The sequence below is a fragment of the Erythrolamprus reginae genome, chromosome 1 (genome assembly GCF_031021105.1).
Source record: "Erythrolamprus reginae isolate rEryReg1 chromosome 1, rEryReg1.hap1, whole genome shotgun sequence".
Classification (NCBI taxonomy): domain Eukaryota; kingdom Metazoa; phylum Chordata; class Lepidosauria; order Squamata; family Dipsadidae; genus Erythrolamprus; species Erythrolamprus reginae.
In genome coordinates, this window is record NC_091950.1 from 363,351,489 (window position 1) to 363,369,364 (window position 17,876).

At 42.9% G+C, this 17,876-nt stretch overlaps 1 protein-coding gene across 1 annotated transcript in view; it reads left to right on the top strand.

The window, feature by feature from the left end:
- The window catches only part of USH2A (usherin), a 584,211-nt gene that overhangs the window by 243,807 nt on the left and 322,528 nt on the right, over positions 1–17,876 (top strand). The window contains exon 32 of the mRNA XM_070728574.1: positions 14,047–14,160. Coding sequence (XP_070584675.1) covers positions 14,047–14,160 — 114 coding nt within the window. The remainder of the gene's footprint in view (positions 1–14,046; positions 14,161–17,876) is intronic.

Below are 17,876 nucleotides of genomic sequence, written 5' to 3' on the forward strand. Positions count from 1 at the left end.
TATTCCGCTGACTGTCACTTACCTTTTAAGAGCTGAATAAAGGAACCGTCTTTACCTAGCCTTGTCTCTGGACTTTTCACTGGCGACGACGGACGGAAGAACCACGCGTGCAAGATGAACAACCTTCAAATCGGCCGGGCTCCTGAGTTCTTCGATCCGGAGAAATCCTCCTGGGACGCCTACATAGCCAAGTTCGAGATCTTCCTCGAAGCCGCGGGAATAAGGGACGCCGACGCCGAACGAAAGCGGGCAATCTTCCTGAACTATTGCGGCCCAGAAATATTCGATCTCGCCCAGACTCTCACCGATCCGCTCCCAGCCAAATCCGTCGCTTGGGATGTCCTGCAAACCAAGCTCGCGAGCCATTTCAAGCCTACGAAACCAGCCGTCGTTTTCCGGCACCAGTTTTCAAGAATGGCCCAGCTCGAATCCGAATCCATTAATCAGTTCGCTACGCGTCATCGAACGGTGCTTTCAAAATGCAAGTTTGATAGCCCGGAAGCTCGCCTCACTGATGCCTTAATTTTCGGCATGAGAAATGCCATGGTCCGGAACAAGCTCCTCACCGAAGACGAGCCGTCTCTCCAGGCAGTAATCAAGCTGGCACAAACTGCAGAGGTCGCCGACGCTGCTGCCAAAGAGCTGAAGGAGCATGACAAGCGAGAAGTCATCGCCAAGATCGACTCCACGTTTTCCCGCGCTGAGGCCCCAGACGACCTCAGCCCACCAGCCCTCAATGAGGACAGCTGTTTCCTGCTGCAACAGGACCAACCGAGACAACCCAGATTCCCTCGCCCCGTCACCCCCTGCGCCGGCTGCCGAGGAAACCATCCGCGCCAACGCTGCTCTTTCTGGGACGCCATTTGCCGCCGCTGCAACCGATGCGGCCATATCGCCGAAGCCTGCAGAGCGCCTTTGCCTGAGGAATCTTTCTCCACTCCTCGTCCTCCTCGTTTCCAGACCCAAACATCTCAACCGCGCGAAAACCGGTTTCCCCGGTTTTCCAGCTGCAAGAACTACTCAACCGCTAACCGCGACTACTCAAGAGGTAACAATCAATTTTCCGTGAATAGCACGGAAACAAAAAATGGGGGCAAGATTGTAATCTCACTGCTCCTAAACAACAAGCCATGCTCTATGGAACTTGATAGGGGGTCTAAATACACCATTATGCCTTGGGAAAAGCTTTTAATGTACATGCCTAGCCTCTCAAAGTCTGACCTTTTACAAACCTCATTGGTAATTAGAGATTTTCAAGGGGGAATAATACCTGTTCTAGGCCAAGTGAATGTACCTATTATGTTTAAGACTGTTAAATGTACCTTTCCTATGATTGTTGTTACAGGGGCTAGACACTCTCTCCTGGGTTTGGCTTGGATGGAACCATTGGGAATTGAAATTTCTGGTATCTGTACTGTTAACTCTGATAGCATGCCTAACTTCTTACAGGAATTCCCAGAAGTGTTTAGCCCCACCTTGGGATCGTATAAAGGGCCCCCTATCTCCTTTTCTATTGACCCCAAGGTCCCTCCTGTCCGGCTCAAACCATGCAGGGTACCCCTCCCGCTCCTTCCCAAGCTTGACCTACAGCTAGATAAGCTTATAAGCCAGGGCATTTTAGTTCCTGTAGAGCAGGGGCCATGGGAAACACCCATAGTTACGCCTCTTAAACCGGATGGCTTTTTGAGGGTTTGCGCTGACTATAAGTCGACGCTCAACAAAGCCCTCCAACATCACCCTTACCCCATTCCAGTGGTACAACAGCTCCTTCACTCCCTGGGGGAAGGGAAAGTGTTCGCAAAAATTGATTTAGCCCAAGCTTACCAGCAACTCCCTGTCGATGAACCGACAGCACTCGCACAGACAATTGTCACCCACAGGGGTGCATTTAAATGTACCAGATTACAATTTGGGGTAAGCATAGCTCCCGGGATTTTTCAAAGCATAATGGAACGTTTGTTGTCAGGAATTAAAGGGACCATTCCCTATTTTGATGACATTTTAATTTCAGGAGAAAACCAATCTCAACTCAACGAAAGAATAAGAGAAGTATTACATAGACTACAAGATAAAGGGTTAAGGATCAAACCTGACAAATGTGTGTGGGGAACCAACAGTGTAGAATTCTTAGGATATAGAATCGATGGGGAAGGCATCAGGGGAGCCCCAGAGCCACAGAATAGAACAGAATTGCAAGCATTCTTAGGCCTTCTAAACTTTTACTCTGTCTTTTTAAAACAGAAGGCAACAGCAGCAGAGCCTCTACACCAGCTACTTCAGAAAGGAACCCTTTGGACATGGGGGAGAACTGAGCACGAAGCCTTTTTACAAATAAAGCAGTTGTTAACTTCTGCAAGTGTAGTAGTCCAGTATAGCACGTTACTACTCGTCAGGCTTACGTGCGATGCGTCCCCATATGGCGTAGGAGGGGTCTTGGCACATGTGTTGCCAAATAATACAGAGGCCCCAATTGCTTTCTTTTCAAGTACAATGACGAATACGGAGAGAAATTACAGCCAACTAGCTAAGGAGGCTCTAGCGTTAGTGGCTGGGGTGAAGAAGTTTCATAATTATCTCTTTGGCAGGAGTTTTGAATTGGTTACTGACCACAAGCCATTACTAGGCCTCTTAGCCCCCAACAAACCAACTCCCCCATTTATGTCTCCAAGATTAATCAGGTGGGCTTTGTTCCTCTCTGGATACCAGTACGAGCTCATTCACAAAGGGGGTAAAACCATCAACCACGCAGATGGTCTCAGTAGGTGCCCAATGGCAGAGCTAGTTGAGGACCCTGCCCCATCTGCTGATGTTTTAATGATAGAGCTCGAAGATAACCCGCTAACAACAGCAAGGGAGGTGGCTGCGCACACGCAGCAAGACCCAATTCTAAAAAAGGTGGTAAACTGTGTACTTAAGGGGTGGCAGAATGACTCTGTAGAATCTGATTTAAGTGATTTTAAAACCAAAAGATTGGAATTGTCATATGTTAAAGGTTGCCTGTTGTGGGGTGATAGAGTAATCATTCCTGAAAGTCTAAAGACCAAAGTACTCACAATGTTACATGTGGGCCACCCTGGTATTGTCAGGATGAAGGGCCTAGCTAGGGGGCACTTATGGTGGCCAGGTCTGGATACTGATATTGAAAAGTGGGTAGCCAAGTGTGATCCATGCCAAGAGTCGCGGCCTAACCCCCCCAAAACAACTCCAGCAGAGTGGGAACAACCTGCAGGGCCTTGGTCCAGAGTCCATATTGATTTTGCAGGGCCAGTGGGGTCACAATATTTCTTAATAGTGGTAGATGCATTTTCCAAGTGGGTGGAAATCATTGCAATGAATAATATAACCACGAGTGCCACCATTAAGGTTCTGCGCCATTTGTTTGCCACCCATGGCTGTCCTGACATCTTAGTGTCAGACAATGGACCCCAATTGACAGCCAAGCAATTTGAATTATTTTTAGATAACTTGAGGGTCAGACATGCTCTCATCTCGCCTTACTCGCCCTGGGCTAATGGTTTGGCAGAACGATACGTTCGGGTTGCAAAAGAGGCATTGCGCAGGTCAGGCCCTGGAGATGTACAACAGCATCTGGACCAATTTTTGTTAACACAACATATTACACCAAATTCCCACACACATGTAAGCCCTGCTGAAATACTAATGGGAAGGAAACTGAGATCCCCACTGGATAGGTTACACCCAAGGTTTTGTACTCATAATCCTATGTATGTGAACCCTGAAAGACAAATGTGTTTGGGTCAAAGTGTTTTTGCAAAGAATTTTGATGGGGGTTTGAATTGGATGAAGGGAACAATTGTACAACAAACTGCTCCTAAAACATACATTGTAAAATTGGATGATGGTCGAATGTGGAAGCGGCACATTGACCATGTACGAAAGCGCATTGAAACCTCCCCTGAGCAAACCGCTAAAACACTCTCCCACTCTAATAGACTGTAACGCACAACCCGCTTTAATGGACATTCAAATGGACTTATTGAGTCAGGAAGGATCCTCCAGCGACGCCGAACCATCTTCATCCTCAGAGGTCGGTGTTGTGCCTGCCCGATCGACTCAGTGGGCCGGAGCCCAAACCAGGCCCCAGCCGCACTGGGGAAGTGCAGGCGAACCGACCTCCACCGTTGGAAGCGAGGACTCAAATGAACTGCGCAGGTCAGAGCGAGCCCTGCGAAGACCGAGCAGATTGGAGGATTTCGTCACGTGGCTTTTATGATTGATGTATTCTGACTAAGGAGGGAGGGGTGTTGTATCCTTGTAAATAGTTGGTTCACGTATGGAAACGCTGTCTGAGCGGGAAACAGGAAGTCGCGCCTGATTGGCTCAGACGCGGGCTGCTCTCTTTTGGCGGGAGCCGCAAATGTATAAAAAGAGCGGTTTCTCCCCAGGTAGAGCAGACGGTATTCCGCTGACTGTCACTTACCTTTTAAGAGCTGAATAAAGGAACCGTCTTTACCTAGCCTTGTCTCTGGACTTTTCACTTTCCTATTAAAAACACTTCCCTCCTGAACCTTATTTAACCCTTTAACATGTTTAAATGTTTCGATCATGTTCCCCCCTTTTCCTTCTGTCCTCCAGACTATACAGATTGAGTTCATGAAGTCTTTCCTGATATGTTTTATGCTTAAGACCTTCCACCATTCTTGTAGCCCGTCTTTGGACCCGTTCAATTTTGTCAATATCTTTTTGTAGGTGAGGTCTCCAGAACTGAACACAGTATTCCAAATGTGGTCTCACCAGCGCTCTATATAGCAGGATCATAATCTCCCTCTTCCTGTTTGTTATACCTCTAGCTATGCAGCCAAGCATCCTACTTGCTTTCCCTACTGCCTGACCGCACTGTTTACCCATTTTGAGATTGTCAGAAATCACTACCCCTAAATCCTTCTCTTCTGAATTTTTTGCTAACACAGAACTGCCAATACAATACTCAGATTGAGGATTTCTTTTTCCCAAGTGCATTATTTTACATTTGGAAACATTAAACTGCAGTTTCCATTGCTTTGACCATTTATCTAGTAAATCTAAATCATTTACCATATTACAGACGCCTCCAGGAATATCAACCCTATTGCACACTTTAGAGTCATCGGCAAATAGGCAAACCTTCCCTACCAAACCTTCCCCTATGTCACTCACAAACATATTAAAAAGAATAGGATCCAGAACAGAGCCTTGTGGCACACCGCTTGTAACCTGTCTCCGCTCAGAATACTCACAATTAACAATAACTCTCTAATGTCTATGCTTCAGCCAGCTGCAAATCCATTATGTCTGGGTGTTTTATCCTCAGGGTGGACACGTTTTTGCCTTAGTGTATTCGCGGGTTTAAAAAGGTCACTAATGGTCTCCCTAAACTTTTCATATGTTCCTGCAATGGATGGAATGGCAACATTGCTTTGCTTATTGTTCTGTTCTTTATCTGTTGTCAAAACAAGAAAGTCCAGTCGCCTCTGGAAAAAGCACATTTGGGACAACCATGACCTGGATTACTGAGAATATCCATAGATAGAATATCCATAAATCAGAATGGTTACAAGAGATTGTTGTTGTTGTTGTTATCAACAATACAAACCCAGCAAATGAGATCACTATGTTGGATTTCATATTTCATCACCAGTCGGCACTTCCCAAGCACCTAAGACTGCGTGATGCAGTGGCAAATTATGTGTACCGACCCCAGTAAAGTGGCCTTTTTCAATTGACAGATGGAGATTTTTGTCAATTCCAGATCCTTCGGCACTGCACCCACTGGGACCATATTCACTGGCTGATGCCAGAATTGTTGCAGCTCGATTTTCAGATCTTCGTATTTTGCAAATTTCTCCAGCTGCTTCTCCTCAATTTTGCTGTCTCCTGGGATTGCGATGTTGATGATCCATACATTCTTTTTCTCCACAATCATAATGTCTGGTGTATTATGTTCCAAGATTTGGTCAGTCTGTAGTCGGAAGTCTTACAGTAGTTTTGCTGGCTCATTTTCAACCCCTTTTTCGAGTTTATGATCCCACCAGTTCTTTGCCACTGGTAGATGGGAGTTCTGGCACAAGTTCCAGCGGATCATCTGTGCCACAGCATTGTGCCTATGCTTGTAGTTAGTCTGTGCGATCAACTATATTCTGTATGTGTCACATATTTTTTGCTGAATTTTAAAATTAAGGGAGACTAGGATAGCACTATTTCGGCCTTGCTCTGGCCTCATCAGCTAACCATACCCTTACTGGGATTTGATCCTGCCGTTTCTGCCTTGTAAGGCAGATAATTAACCTCTAGGCCACAGGATCTGATCCCTTCAGCCTTGTACCAGGGAAGGGTTATATGTTTTTTCTGCCAGATCACCATAGTATATTGAAGGAGCGTCACAGCTTCCTTTTTGCCTCTAGGCTCTGCGCTCCTTCAATATACCAGTGTGATCCAACAGAAAAAAACATTCTTCCCTGGTACAAAGCTGAAGGGATCAGATCCTGTGGCCTAGAGGTTAATTCTCTGCCCTACAAGGCAGAAGCTGCAGGATCAAATCCCAGTAAGGGTATGGCTAGCTGATGAGGCCAGAACAAGCCCAAAATAGTGCTATTCTAGTCTCCCTTAATTTTAAAATTCAGCAAAAAAAACGTGATATATATACATTTTTCTTCTCTATAGTTTAGTAAGCTACATTTTCCCCCTTTCTCTCAGCTGCCAACCAAGCTGTTTGGCTAGCTTCTGCTGTAATCGGTTCTCCTTCATTATGTTAATCTGTGGGCGGAAAGATTTCTGTCATCTTCAAATCACTTGTACAGCAATGGTAAACACCTTGCCCTGTCTGTAATTGGACAGGTGTCTGCATTCGTGTCACCCCAGCTTTTAATTCAATTAAAGAACTGGCTGTTCTGCTCTCATTACTTCCTCATTTGCTTAGCACTCCAGTCAGTCACTGAAATTTATACTCAGCGCCTGCCTATCCTGCACGTAAAGGCATCCCCCACTACCATCATCATTGAGGTATCACACATGTGCTAATTTACAATGGTGCAAACTTAATTATACATTGCTTTGAAAATATTCTAAGAGTGATGTTATAGCAACTTTGAGAAAACCAACTCACCATAAAATTTCACTATAAAGCATAATTATCCATCAGTTATAGGAGCTGGGTGAATTCTGAGATATATCCCTGAATACTGTGACCCATTCTATGTTGCCTCAGCCTACCCAGAAAAGCCCATATGTTGGAACTCACTGGCAATGTGCATGGAGATACCCTGAGTTGTATTTTGTATAGTATTTGCATTATAATTGAATGAAGTTTAAGATGATCAAAAGTGGAAGGCCTTTGGATTAAAAGTAGAATATATGGAAATGCTTCTTCTTCTTCTTCCTCCTCCTCCTCCTCTGCTTCTCCTTCTCCTTATCGTTGTCGTCATCATCATCATCATCATTATTATTATTATTAGTAGTAGTAGTGGTAGTAGTAGTAGTATGCTGCCTTACTCTGAAGACTCGGGGCGGCTCACATATAAAACAGTAAATGCAAAGACAAATCTAATTAATTAAAAGCTACATAAGCTAAAATATATTAAAGCCAATATATTAAAAAGCAATCAAACAAATTCAAATCACAGCCATATCTCACATTTATTGGCCAGGGGGCCAAGATTTAATTACCCCAAACAAAATTTTATCTGTGATACTTTTTTAAAAAGTATGACTTCTGAAGCAATTATCTGTCAAATATAATTTACATAATTTATCAAATGCCAATTCTTACCTAGGAATAAACATAAAAAATAAGACCTAAAGGATTTTCCCCCTACTGTCTAATTTTTGTTTGTCTTTGTTTAAAGGGCCAATTACATATATTTGACTCAGCATGCAACAAACCAAGAGGCAGGGCAGTTCTTTCACTCTGTTTTTAACTAATTAATACCAAAAATTGAGTCTTTTTTTAAAAAATTACATGGTAGATTATGGATAGTAAGTCAGTTGAAGGCACCTCTTTTTAACCACAATGACAGAAACCTTTGAAAATAAATTACAGATATAACACAGACATTTTGACACAATGACCCCATGAAACTGAATAATGTCATTTGTTAAATGTGGATGTAAAATGAAGAGTGTGCAGCAAAATGAACTCACAGCCAACAATGATTCTCTCTTGATTACCAAAGCAAGTTTTCAGTTTTATTGAAATAGGCAGTATTCAATTATTATTATGATTACAATTATTCAATTATATTGTATTCAGGATTAACAATAGTAATATTTAATATCTGCTTAGAAAGACAAACCTTGAGGTTTTATCTGAGGTGAAGGAAGGAAGGAAGGAAAAGGGAGGGAAAGAGAGGAGAGGAAAAGGAAAGAAGGGAGGGAGGGAAAGAAAGAAAGGCTATTATATTATTTGGTAGTAGCTACTAAAATAAGTTCATTTTCAGGAAACAAATTACACTATTAGAATATAAAATAAAACTCTGATTTTAATCTCTAATTCTTCTTATTGGTTTAATTATTATGTATAGTCTCCTAACAGATCTGAATAGATCCCTCAATACATGTAAGTCTTGTAGGGCCAGAGAATCCATTGCATACACAGGCAACCTGAAGGCTATTAAACCTTTTCATTTGTGTGGGTCCTGTGGGAATATGTGATGCCAGGTGTAATGTATATCACAAACAAGGGTAAAGCCTCAAACCAGGATTTTCTGGTCTCCCTATTTTATTTTAAGGGGAAGAAGAATTCTACATTTTTTTTAAAAAAAAAGTGAGATATTTTAAAAACCATGTTTGTTTCTTTTGTTTCATAAAAGTATGGAGAAACCACACTAATTAATTATGTCCGTTTTGATTAGAAGGGGCTTTTGAGAGTTGCAGAAAAGGGGGAGGTTGTGTGTGAGAGAGAATATCCAACCTTTTACCACTGAAATACTTCTGTAACTTTTTTTGCAGTAGATCCCCTATCTAGGATGATATCTCATTCCTTGTAAGATCTGCTGGTTTTGTTGTAAACAAAGTTTCATCTGGAACAAAAGAATGATTTGGAATGTAGATAAATTATATCAGTGACTTGTTATTTTGAATAATTGATAGCATTGAAATCGTGAAGTCATAGAAACATAGAAGTCTGACGGCAGAAAAAGACCTCATGGTCCATCTAGTCTGCCCTTATACTATTTTCTGTATTTTATCTTAGGATGGATATATGTTTATCCCAGGCATGTTTAAATTCAGTTACTGTGGATTTATCTACCACGTCTGCTGGAAGTTTGTTCCGAGAATCTACTACTCTTTCAGTAAAATAATATTTTCTCATGTTGCTTTTGATCTTTCCCCCAACTAACTTCAGATTGTGTCCCCTTGTTCTTGTGTTCACTTTCCTATTAAAAACACTTCCCTCCTGGACCTTATTTAACCATAGTTCAGGTGAGGGTAAAATAATTGCAAGGTCCCATTTTACATTTTCATAATTGATAATGGGGAAGGCAACCCGTATTTTGCTACCATCAAATCTGTTTGGTTCTGTTCAGCTAAAATCTGAGATCCATGTTAACTTTTCCCCCAGGAATCAAATAGGCAAGTGACCCAATCACAGTGACCCAACTGTTTTTGCATTCTGTGATATAATACAGTGTCTTACAATACCGTTCGATTATAAGTACTGTATGCCCATTTAAATAGATTATAAGGAATTCTTTTTCTATATGTACAGTCTAAGAATATGAACACATTATTTGGAAGTCTAAATCCTATCAGCTTTTATAAGAATTGCAGAATGAATATTTGGAAGTTAAAAGTAATAAATATCCCTTGATGAAAAATGTATTCATTGGTCATCTTGAATAAACAGTGCAGTCCTATGCTACATAAATTTACTACTATGACTTACGTATTTAAACAACCACCTTCCAATCTCTAATTACTTATTTCATGCAACAATTTAATAATATTAACAACAGAGTTGGAAGGGACTTTGGAGGTCTTATAGTCCAACCCCCTATTTGGGCAGGAGACTATACATACTTCAGACAAATGGTTATCCAACATCTTCTTAAAAACTTCCAGTGTTGGACCATTCACAACTTCTGGAGGCAAGCTGTTCCACTGATAAATTGTTCTAACAGTCAGGAATTTTCTCCTTAGTTCTAAGTTGCTTCTCTCCTTGATTAGTTTACATGCATTGAGTCTTGTCCTACACTCAGGTGCTTTGGAGAATAGATTGACTCCCTCTTCTTTGTGGCAATCCTGGAGATATTGGAACACTGTTTATCATGTCTCACCTAGTCCTTCTTTTCATTAAGCTAGACATACCCAGTTCCTGCAACCATTCTTCATATGTTTTAGGCCGCTAATAGTTCCCTAATCATCTTCGTTGCTCTTCTCTGCACTCTTTCTAGAGTTTCAACATCCTTTTTACATCATGGTGACCATGTAAAATTTATGTTAACCTCTCTTAGCTTAACATTTTTTTGTATTTATTGGTTATTTAAATTCATTCTAGCCTTATACAAGGATAGATGACAGTAGTGTAGCAGCCTTAGTTCCTTGTTCCTCTAGACATTTCTGACTATATTTAAATACAAATCATGAAATTACCCCCAGAATATTTGGAGAATATCTTTTCAAAAGAGATGATATGATTTGCATCACAAGTCCCCCAAAATCTCAGAAATATTTCTTGATTCAAAACTTTATCTATCTATCTATCTATCTATCTATCTATCTATCTATCTATCTATCTATCTATCTATCATCTATCTATCTATCTATCTATCTATCTATCTATCTATCTATCTATCTATCTATCTATCTATCTATCTATTAGATTTGTATGCCGCCCCTCTCCGTAGACAAATAGAACAAAAAACTATCCATGCATTTGATAACACTGTTTAGAAAAATGTATTGGAAATATAAATGAAATCTTCAGGTACAATGGCTTGTTTGACAAAATGAATTGCGGGTAGTCCTCAACTTACAACTCTAATGTAGACATTATGGTTGTAAGGCTACAATAGTTATTCACCCATGTGACCTGCCTGACAATATGGCCTTTTTCAGTATTTTAAAACAATCTCAACAGCAATTATATATCACTCCATGGAGCTTTACAGCACTCTCTGGATAGTTTACAACATTAACATATTGCCCTTAACAATCTGGGTTCTCATTTTACCAACCTCACAAGGATAGAAGACTGAGTCAACCTGAGCCAGACAGGATCAAACTGCTGGCAGGTGGCAGAGTCAGCCTGCAATACTGCAATCTAACCACTGTGCCAACACAGTTATTAAGTGCAGAATCAACATGGCCATTAAGCAAATCCATTGGTCACCATGACATTTTTTTAAAAAATCACTCATAAATTGTGGTCCTGTGATGCTGCAAACAGTCACAGATGTGGGTGAATTACAGTGTGGGATAGCCACTGAAACTTCAAAACTGGATCATAAACACTTTTTCAGTCATCCATCAGAATTTCTGGCATCTGATACTTGCAAGTTTCGGGGATGGTTTAGCAAAGAACAGAGCCAAAATATTTTGGAGAAAAAATACCATTAAATGAAGCTTTGTGCTAGTGAAAAAAGCTTGTTCATATTTTCCTGTGGCTGGTATTTAGAAAAATGTCCTTGTTAATTGCAATCACACAATTAATGTCTTATCATGTGACTAGATGCTGTGTATTTTAAAGAACTACAAGATATAAATAGCAAGGCACAATTTTTACTCACAGTGCATTGGCTAATTAATACAAATAGTCCTCGACTTATAGCAGTTCACTTAGTGACTGTTCAAAGTGACCATGGTATGAAAAAAGTGACTTATGACCATTTTTCACACATGATTATTTCAGCATCTTGATGTTCACGTGATTTACAGTTCGATACAGTGGTACCTCTACGTACAAATGCCTCTACTTACGAACTTTTCTAGATAAGAACCGGGTGTTCAAGATTTTTTTGTCTCTTCTCAAGAACCATTTTCCACTTACAAAACTGAGCCTCCAAAACTGTAATTAATGCAGAAAAGGCGGGGAGATGCCTCTGTGGGGCATCTCTAGGAATCTCCTGGGAGGAAACAGGGCTGGAAAAGGTGGGGAGAAGCCTCCCTGGTGCCTGTCTAGGAATCTCCTGGGAGGATAAAGGGCCTCCATCCTCCATGTATTTTCCCCAATCGCACACATTATTTGCTTTTACATTGATTCCTATGGGAAAAATTGCTTCTTCTTACAAACCTTTCTACTTAAGAACCTGGTCACGGAACAAATTAAGTTTGTAAGTAGAGGTAGCATTCTACTTGACAACTGGTTCATATTTATGACAGTTGCAATGTTCCAGGATCATGTGATTACATTTTGTGACCTGACAAGCAAAGTCCATGGGGAAGCCAGATTCACTTAACAATCGTGCTACTAATTTAGCAATTGCAGTGACTCACTTAATAAATGTGACAAGAAAAGTCATAAAATGGGTCAAAACTCATGTAACAAATTCCTAACTTGGGAACCTAAATTCTGGCATCCATTGTTGTCATAAGTCAAGGACGTTAAGGCTGAAGCACTGGACATAATCTAGTTTCATATTGCATATTTAGACTTATTTCTTCATCGTTTTCAAATAGATAAATAATAATATTAGTAGTATCTTAAGTTACAAATTTACAAGGAGACTGAATACAAAATAATAAAATACAACATCAAACATTAATAGAGTAACTCACTACAAACCTGTTTAAAATTAAAATTCAAAGACAGGGTTCCACCACAAGTGCTGTGGCCTAGAGGCAAAGCTCTTGCCTCACAGTCAGGAAGTTGTGAGTTCAATCCTAGGTAGAGACAGGTGGAAGGTTTTACTACTTAGGCAGGGTTGGACTAGATGACCCTGCAAGATCGCGTCCAACTCTGTTATTAGACTGGATAGCCATAATGCTGAAAACAGTTCTTACAACCTGTATCTGAATAACAATGCATTTCTATAGGATAAAAGTGGAATTAGACTCACTGTTGGGCTAAATTATTTTATGATACCTCCGGAACCGCCTGCTACTGCACGAATCCCAGCGACCAATAAGGTCCCACAGAGTTGGCCTTCTCCGGGTCCCGTTGACCAAACAATGTCGTTTGGCGGGCCCCAGGGGAAGAGCCTTCTCTGTGGCAGCCCCGGCCCTCTGAAATCAACTCCCCCCGGAGATTAGAACTGCCTCCACACTCCTTATCTTTCGTAAATTACTCAAGACCCATCTATACTGCCAGGCATGGGGGAGTTGAGACACCTTTCCCCCAGGCTTTTTATATTTATGTTTGGGTATATATATATAGAGAAACATAGAAACATAGAAGACTGACGGCAGAAAAAGACCTCATGGTCCATCTTGTCTGTCCTTATACTATTTCCTGTATTTTATCTTAGGATGGATATATGTTTATCCCAGGCATGTTTAAATTCAGTTACTGTGGATTTACCGACCACGTCTGCTGGAAGTTTGTTCCAAGGATCTACTACTCTTTCAGTGAAATAATATTTCCTCACGTTGCTTTTGATCTTTTCCCCAACTAACTTCAGATTGTGTCCCATTGTTCTTGTGTTCACTTTCCTATTAAAAACACTTCCCTCCTGAATCTTATTTAACCCTTTAACATATTTAAATGTTTCGATCATGTCTCCCCTTTTCCTTCTGTCCTCCAGACTATACAGATTGAGTTCATTAAGTCTTTCCTGATACGTATTATGCTTAAGACCTTCCACCATTCTTGTAGCCCGTCTTTGGACCCGTTCAATTTTGTCAATATCTTTTTGTAGGTGAGGTCTCCAGAACTGAACACAGTATTCCAAATATGTGTTGTTTGCTTTTTTAAATATGATAGGGTTTTATGTGCTTTTTAATATTAGGTTTGTTTTCGCTGGAATATTGTTTTTATTATTGTTGTGAGCCGCCCCGAGTCTTTGGAGAGGGGCGGCATACAAATCTAATGAATTGAATTGAATTGAATTGAATTATATATCTGCATGCTACCTTTGCCTATTGTACACTCAGCATGGATTCCTTCTGTTGCAGGTCTGCTGACAGGTTTGCGTCCCTTTGCAAACTATGCTGTAACCCTAACGGCTTGCACTTTGGCAGGCTGTACAGAGAGCTCACATGCCTTGAACATCTCCACTCCACAAGAAGGTAAAGTAATTTCAAAGGTCTTGACTTCCACATTTCAGTCATGAATAATAAAATAGGAAAGGAGCTAAATGCTGCAAAGCCATTTGCTGGAAAACCCCAACCTAATTTGATGACAAAGTGCATTGCCAGACCATAATTGCTCCATTTTTTGGGGGGGTGCTAAAATGAATCAAACTCCATACCCTTTAATGACATGCATCTTTAATAGCTGTAATGCAGATTAATGGGCTTTTTAATTGCTGTTACATTGTTCATGCAAGAGCCTTGTCATTAATATGAAGCATCTGAAAGATTAATGAAAGCTTCCTCATTTTACTATGGCTCAGAAGTAAATCTAGAGACAGTCTGACTAAAAAGAATTGATTGTATGGCATAGTATGAAATTGAGAATCAAACGGTTGATTTCCATGGTCTCTTTTAACTGCTAAACACCAGCACAGGCAACAATTATTTCAGCCTGATGGAACCTCAAAATGCCAATTGGGCCATTTATTAATCTGCTGTACTTGAAACTTAAAAGTTATAAGCTTAAATTATAGTTCTGAGGCTGGCATTAAACACAAGAGCTACAAGAAAGAAGAAAAAAGCTTTGCCCTTAGCCTATCTCAATGTCTATGTATTGATTAATGTGCAGTTCTCAAAAATTTTAAAAATGCAGAATATTTACATTAAACATAAAAGGATATGATATAAGTCAGTTTTTAAATTGATGCCAATCTAAATCCAGAATTTTCCTCATGAAATAACATTAAGTTGGTTATTTCACTCAGAATTACTTTGAGAATGGCATGAATAAATTTGATAAATAAATAAATGAAATAATATCAATATAAAGTTTAGATAGAAAAGAAGTATCTGTCTTTTAGAGAATGATGCTGTATCAGGATCATGTAAAATATTCGTAAACCATGTGTCAATTTCTAAAATTAATTTTGTCTTCAAATTCAATTTATTATAGGTTCAGCTGCCACACAATTCAGTCTGAAAGTCTAAATGACTGTCTAATAACTGGGACAACATCGAATAAATATAGATGTTCCCAAAAAAATAAAACACATCTTTCCATATAATCTCAGTTTAGGGAGAAGGCAATAACTTCATGACAGAACAGAAATCTCCACTTTCTTATCGCACTCTAGTTGATAAAGCACCTCCCAAATTTTTGGTTTGCTAGTAAATATTTCTTGGTTACAGACAAACTGAAACTCATGTGATTATGTGGGAATATCGCCGGCTGACTTACCGGCCTCACGGCGCTTTTGCGGAAGGGCCGGGCAGACTCGGACCCTTCCTATGGCGGCCGCCATCTTGGTTTCGGCCGAAATCTCGCGAGGCGAGATTTCGGCCGGGATTGCTTAGCCCACGTGGCTGGGCATGACGTTGGGTCCGGGCGGGGCCTGCTGGCCCTATTTAAGGGCAGCAGGCCTGGAAGCAGGCCTTTTCGCCCCGGACCCAACCCGAGAGCAGACACTCGGCTGTCTGCTCTTGGAGCCTTTCGGCGGCCGCGTGGAGGCGGCCGTCATTTCGGCCTCGTTCGAGGCTTGGGGGCACTGCTCGTCCTGGCGGTCTGCCCAGCTTCAAGGAGTCTTGGGCAGCAACGGGCTTGCGGCAGGAGTCCTGCGTGAGGCCCCCACCCCCACCCCACTCGGTATAAGGCGGCCGCGTGTTGCGGTCGCCATTTTGGGAGCCTCATCGGAGGCTCGGGGAACGGTTTGGGGGCTTCGGGTCCGGCGGGGAGGCCGTTGGCTGTTGCCCCCCCCCTATATTGGGGGGGGGATCCTTCTGGTAGCCCCATTGGGGAAGTGGGGGGCCTGGGTGGGGGGCTCGCGTGCGCGGCCCCTCCCGGTTCGTGGCCCCCGAAAGAAAGAATACACCACATAAACTGCACACGGGGGACGGGCGGGCCCTTGGCGGTAGCTTCATGCTGCTGCGCTGCCTGTTTGGGCAGAGGCCTTAGCTGCCCTCTTGGGGTCTGGGTGGCCCCAGTTCCCTCAGGTAACTTAAGAACCATGGTGTACACAAGCACATATAGGGAAGCAGGGACATATAACGGCAGGAAAAGACCTCTTGGTCCCTCTGGTCTGCCCTTGTTCTGTTTCTGTGTTTTGTCTTGGGATGGGTGTGTGCTTGTCCCGGGCATGTTTGAACGCTGTTGCTGTGGATTCGCTGCTGGGTCTGCGGGAAGTTTGTTCCAGGCCTTTACTATTTCAGTAGATAATGGCCAAACTTCATTACAGCTATTATCTAACTTGATTAGGCAGAAAGATATTAACAGGGGTGATCAGAGCAGCACAAAAGGAACTACTCTGACTATATCCTAAGATTTTTATTAATATTGCTTCTTCATTGCTTATTTGACCCCTATGACAATCATTAAGTGTTGTGCCACTTGTTTCTTGACAAATGTATATTTTATTTTATGTACGTTGAGAGCAAATGCACCAAGACAAATGCCTTGTGTGTCCATTCACGCTTGGCCAAGGAAATTCTATTCTATTCTATTCTAATTGTTTAAATATGGTTGCCACTCGGTCCCAGTTTCTTAGGGTTTTCACGGGGGTGGGGGGACTCCTAACAGGTTTGCCCCCTCCCCCCCCCCCCTGGCTCCTAGTGCGGGAACACAGGCCCTTGGGGCGGCTTTTGCCAGGGCCTGGTGTGTTGGGGGCGGGGGGTTTGACCCCGCCAACCCAGGCCAGAGGGCCTCCGCCCCTTTTGCCGGCTTCCCCGTCGGGGCCAGGGGGATTGGACAAGGGGGCCACCACAGGGTGGGACCCGTTTGCTGCATTGCAGGGGCTTGAGGCAGAGGGACTTGTTTCCCCCCTTTTTGTATGTATAGCTTTGCGTGCAGGAAGGCAGGGCTCCCATGCCGCTGCAATGTACCCCTGCCCCTGAAAGGGGACGGTTGGGATGGGACGGGGTCCAGGATACAGGCCCCACCTGCGGGGGGGGGGGAACTGGGCCCAGCCCATTTAATTATAACAACAACTACAACAACGCTGGGGTTGGTTGAGGGACGACCACCCCCGCTCGAGAGCGGTCGCTCTCTTGCTAGGTTTCTCTAAGGGATTCGGGATCCCTTACATGGGGGGTTCGAGCAGGCCTTTGGGTTCCACAACCTCCGGTTGGTTGTGGGACATAACGGCATTGTTCGGTCCGGGATAGCATAAGAGGTGGCCATGGGGAAGGGCCCTCGGCCCTTTCCGGAGCCGCCTTTCCCGAATCTTGGGGTCTCCCCATTCAGGGGGGTCCCTTGACAGGTGGGTGCTGAATCTAGGTTGATTCACCACTTGTTTTTCTTAACAGGGAGTCAGTGAGGGATTTCTTTCCTGACGCCCTTTGTTTGGCCGGCTTCGCATCCTTTGCGGCGGTCGCGGCCATGGTAATGCAGCGTGGGGATGGAGCCCTTATGGATAAATGCGACATTGAGTCAGCATCCCGGCTCTTCCCTATGCACCCGGGCGGCTTCGCGCTGTTGGGCTTCCATTTCAGGGGTGTTTTAAGTGATTGGGGGTTTTACCCACGGGTGGCTCCCTCTCATGCTCTCTTTTGGGAGCTCGAGCACCTTCTTGGAGTGGGCGCTCAGGAGGCGCAGCGGCGCGGGCTCGGCGTTCACTACCTTGTGGGTTTCTTGGTGGCGGGGACTGCGCGTGCAGAGCACTGCTTTGCTCCAATGTGGTCTCAAAGCCCTTTGTGCTCTGTTGGGGGTGCCTTTAGCC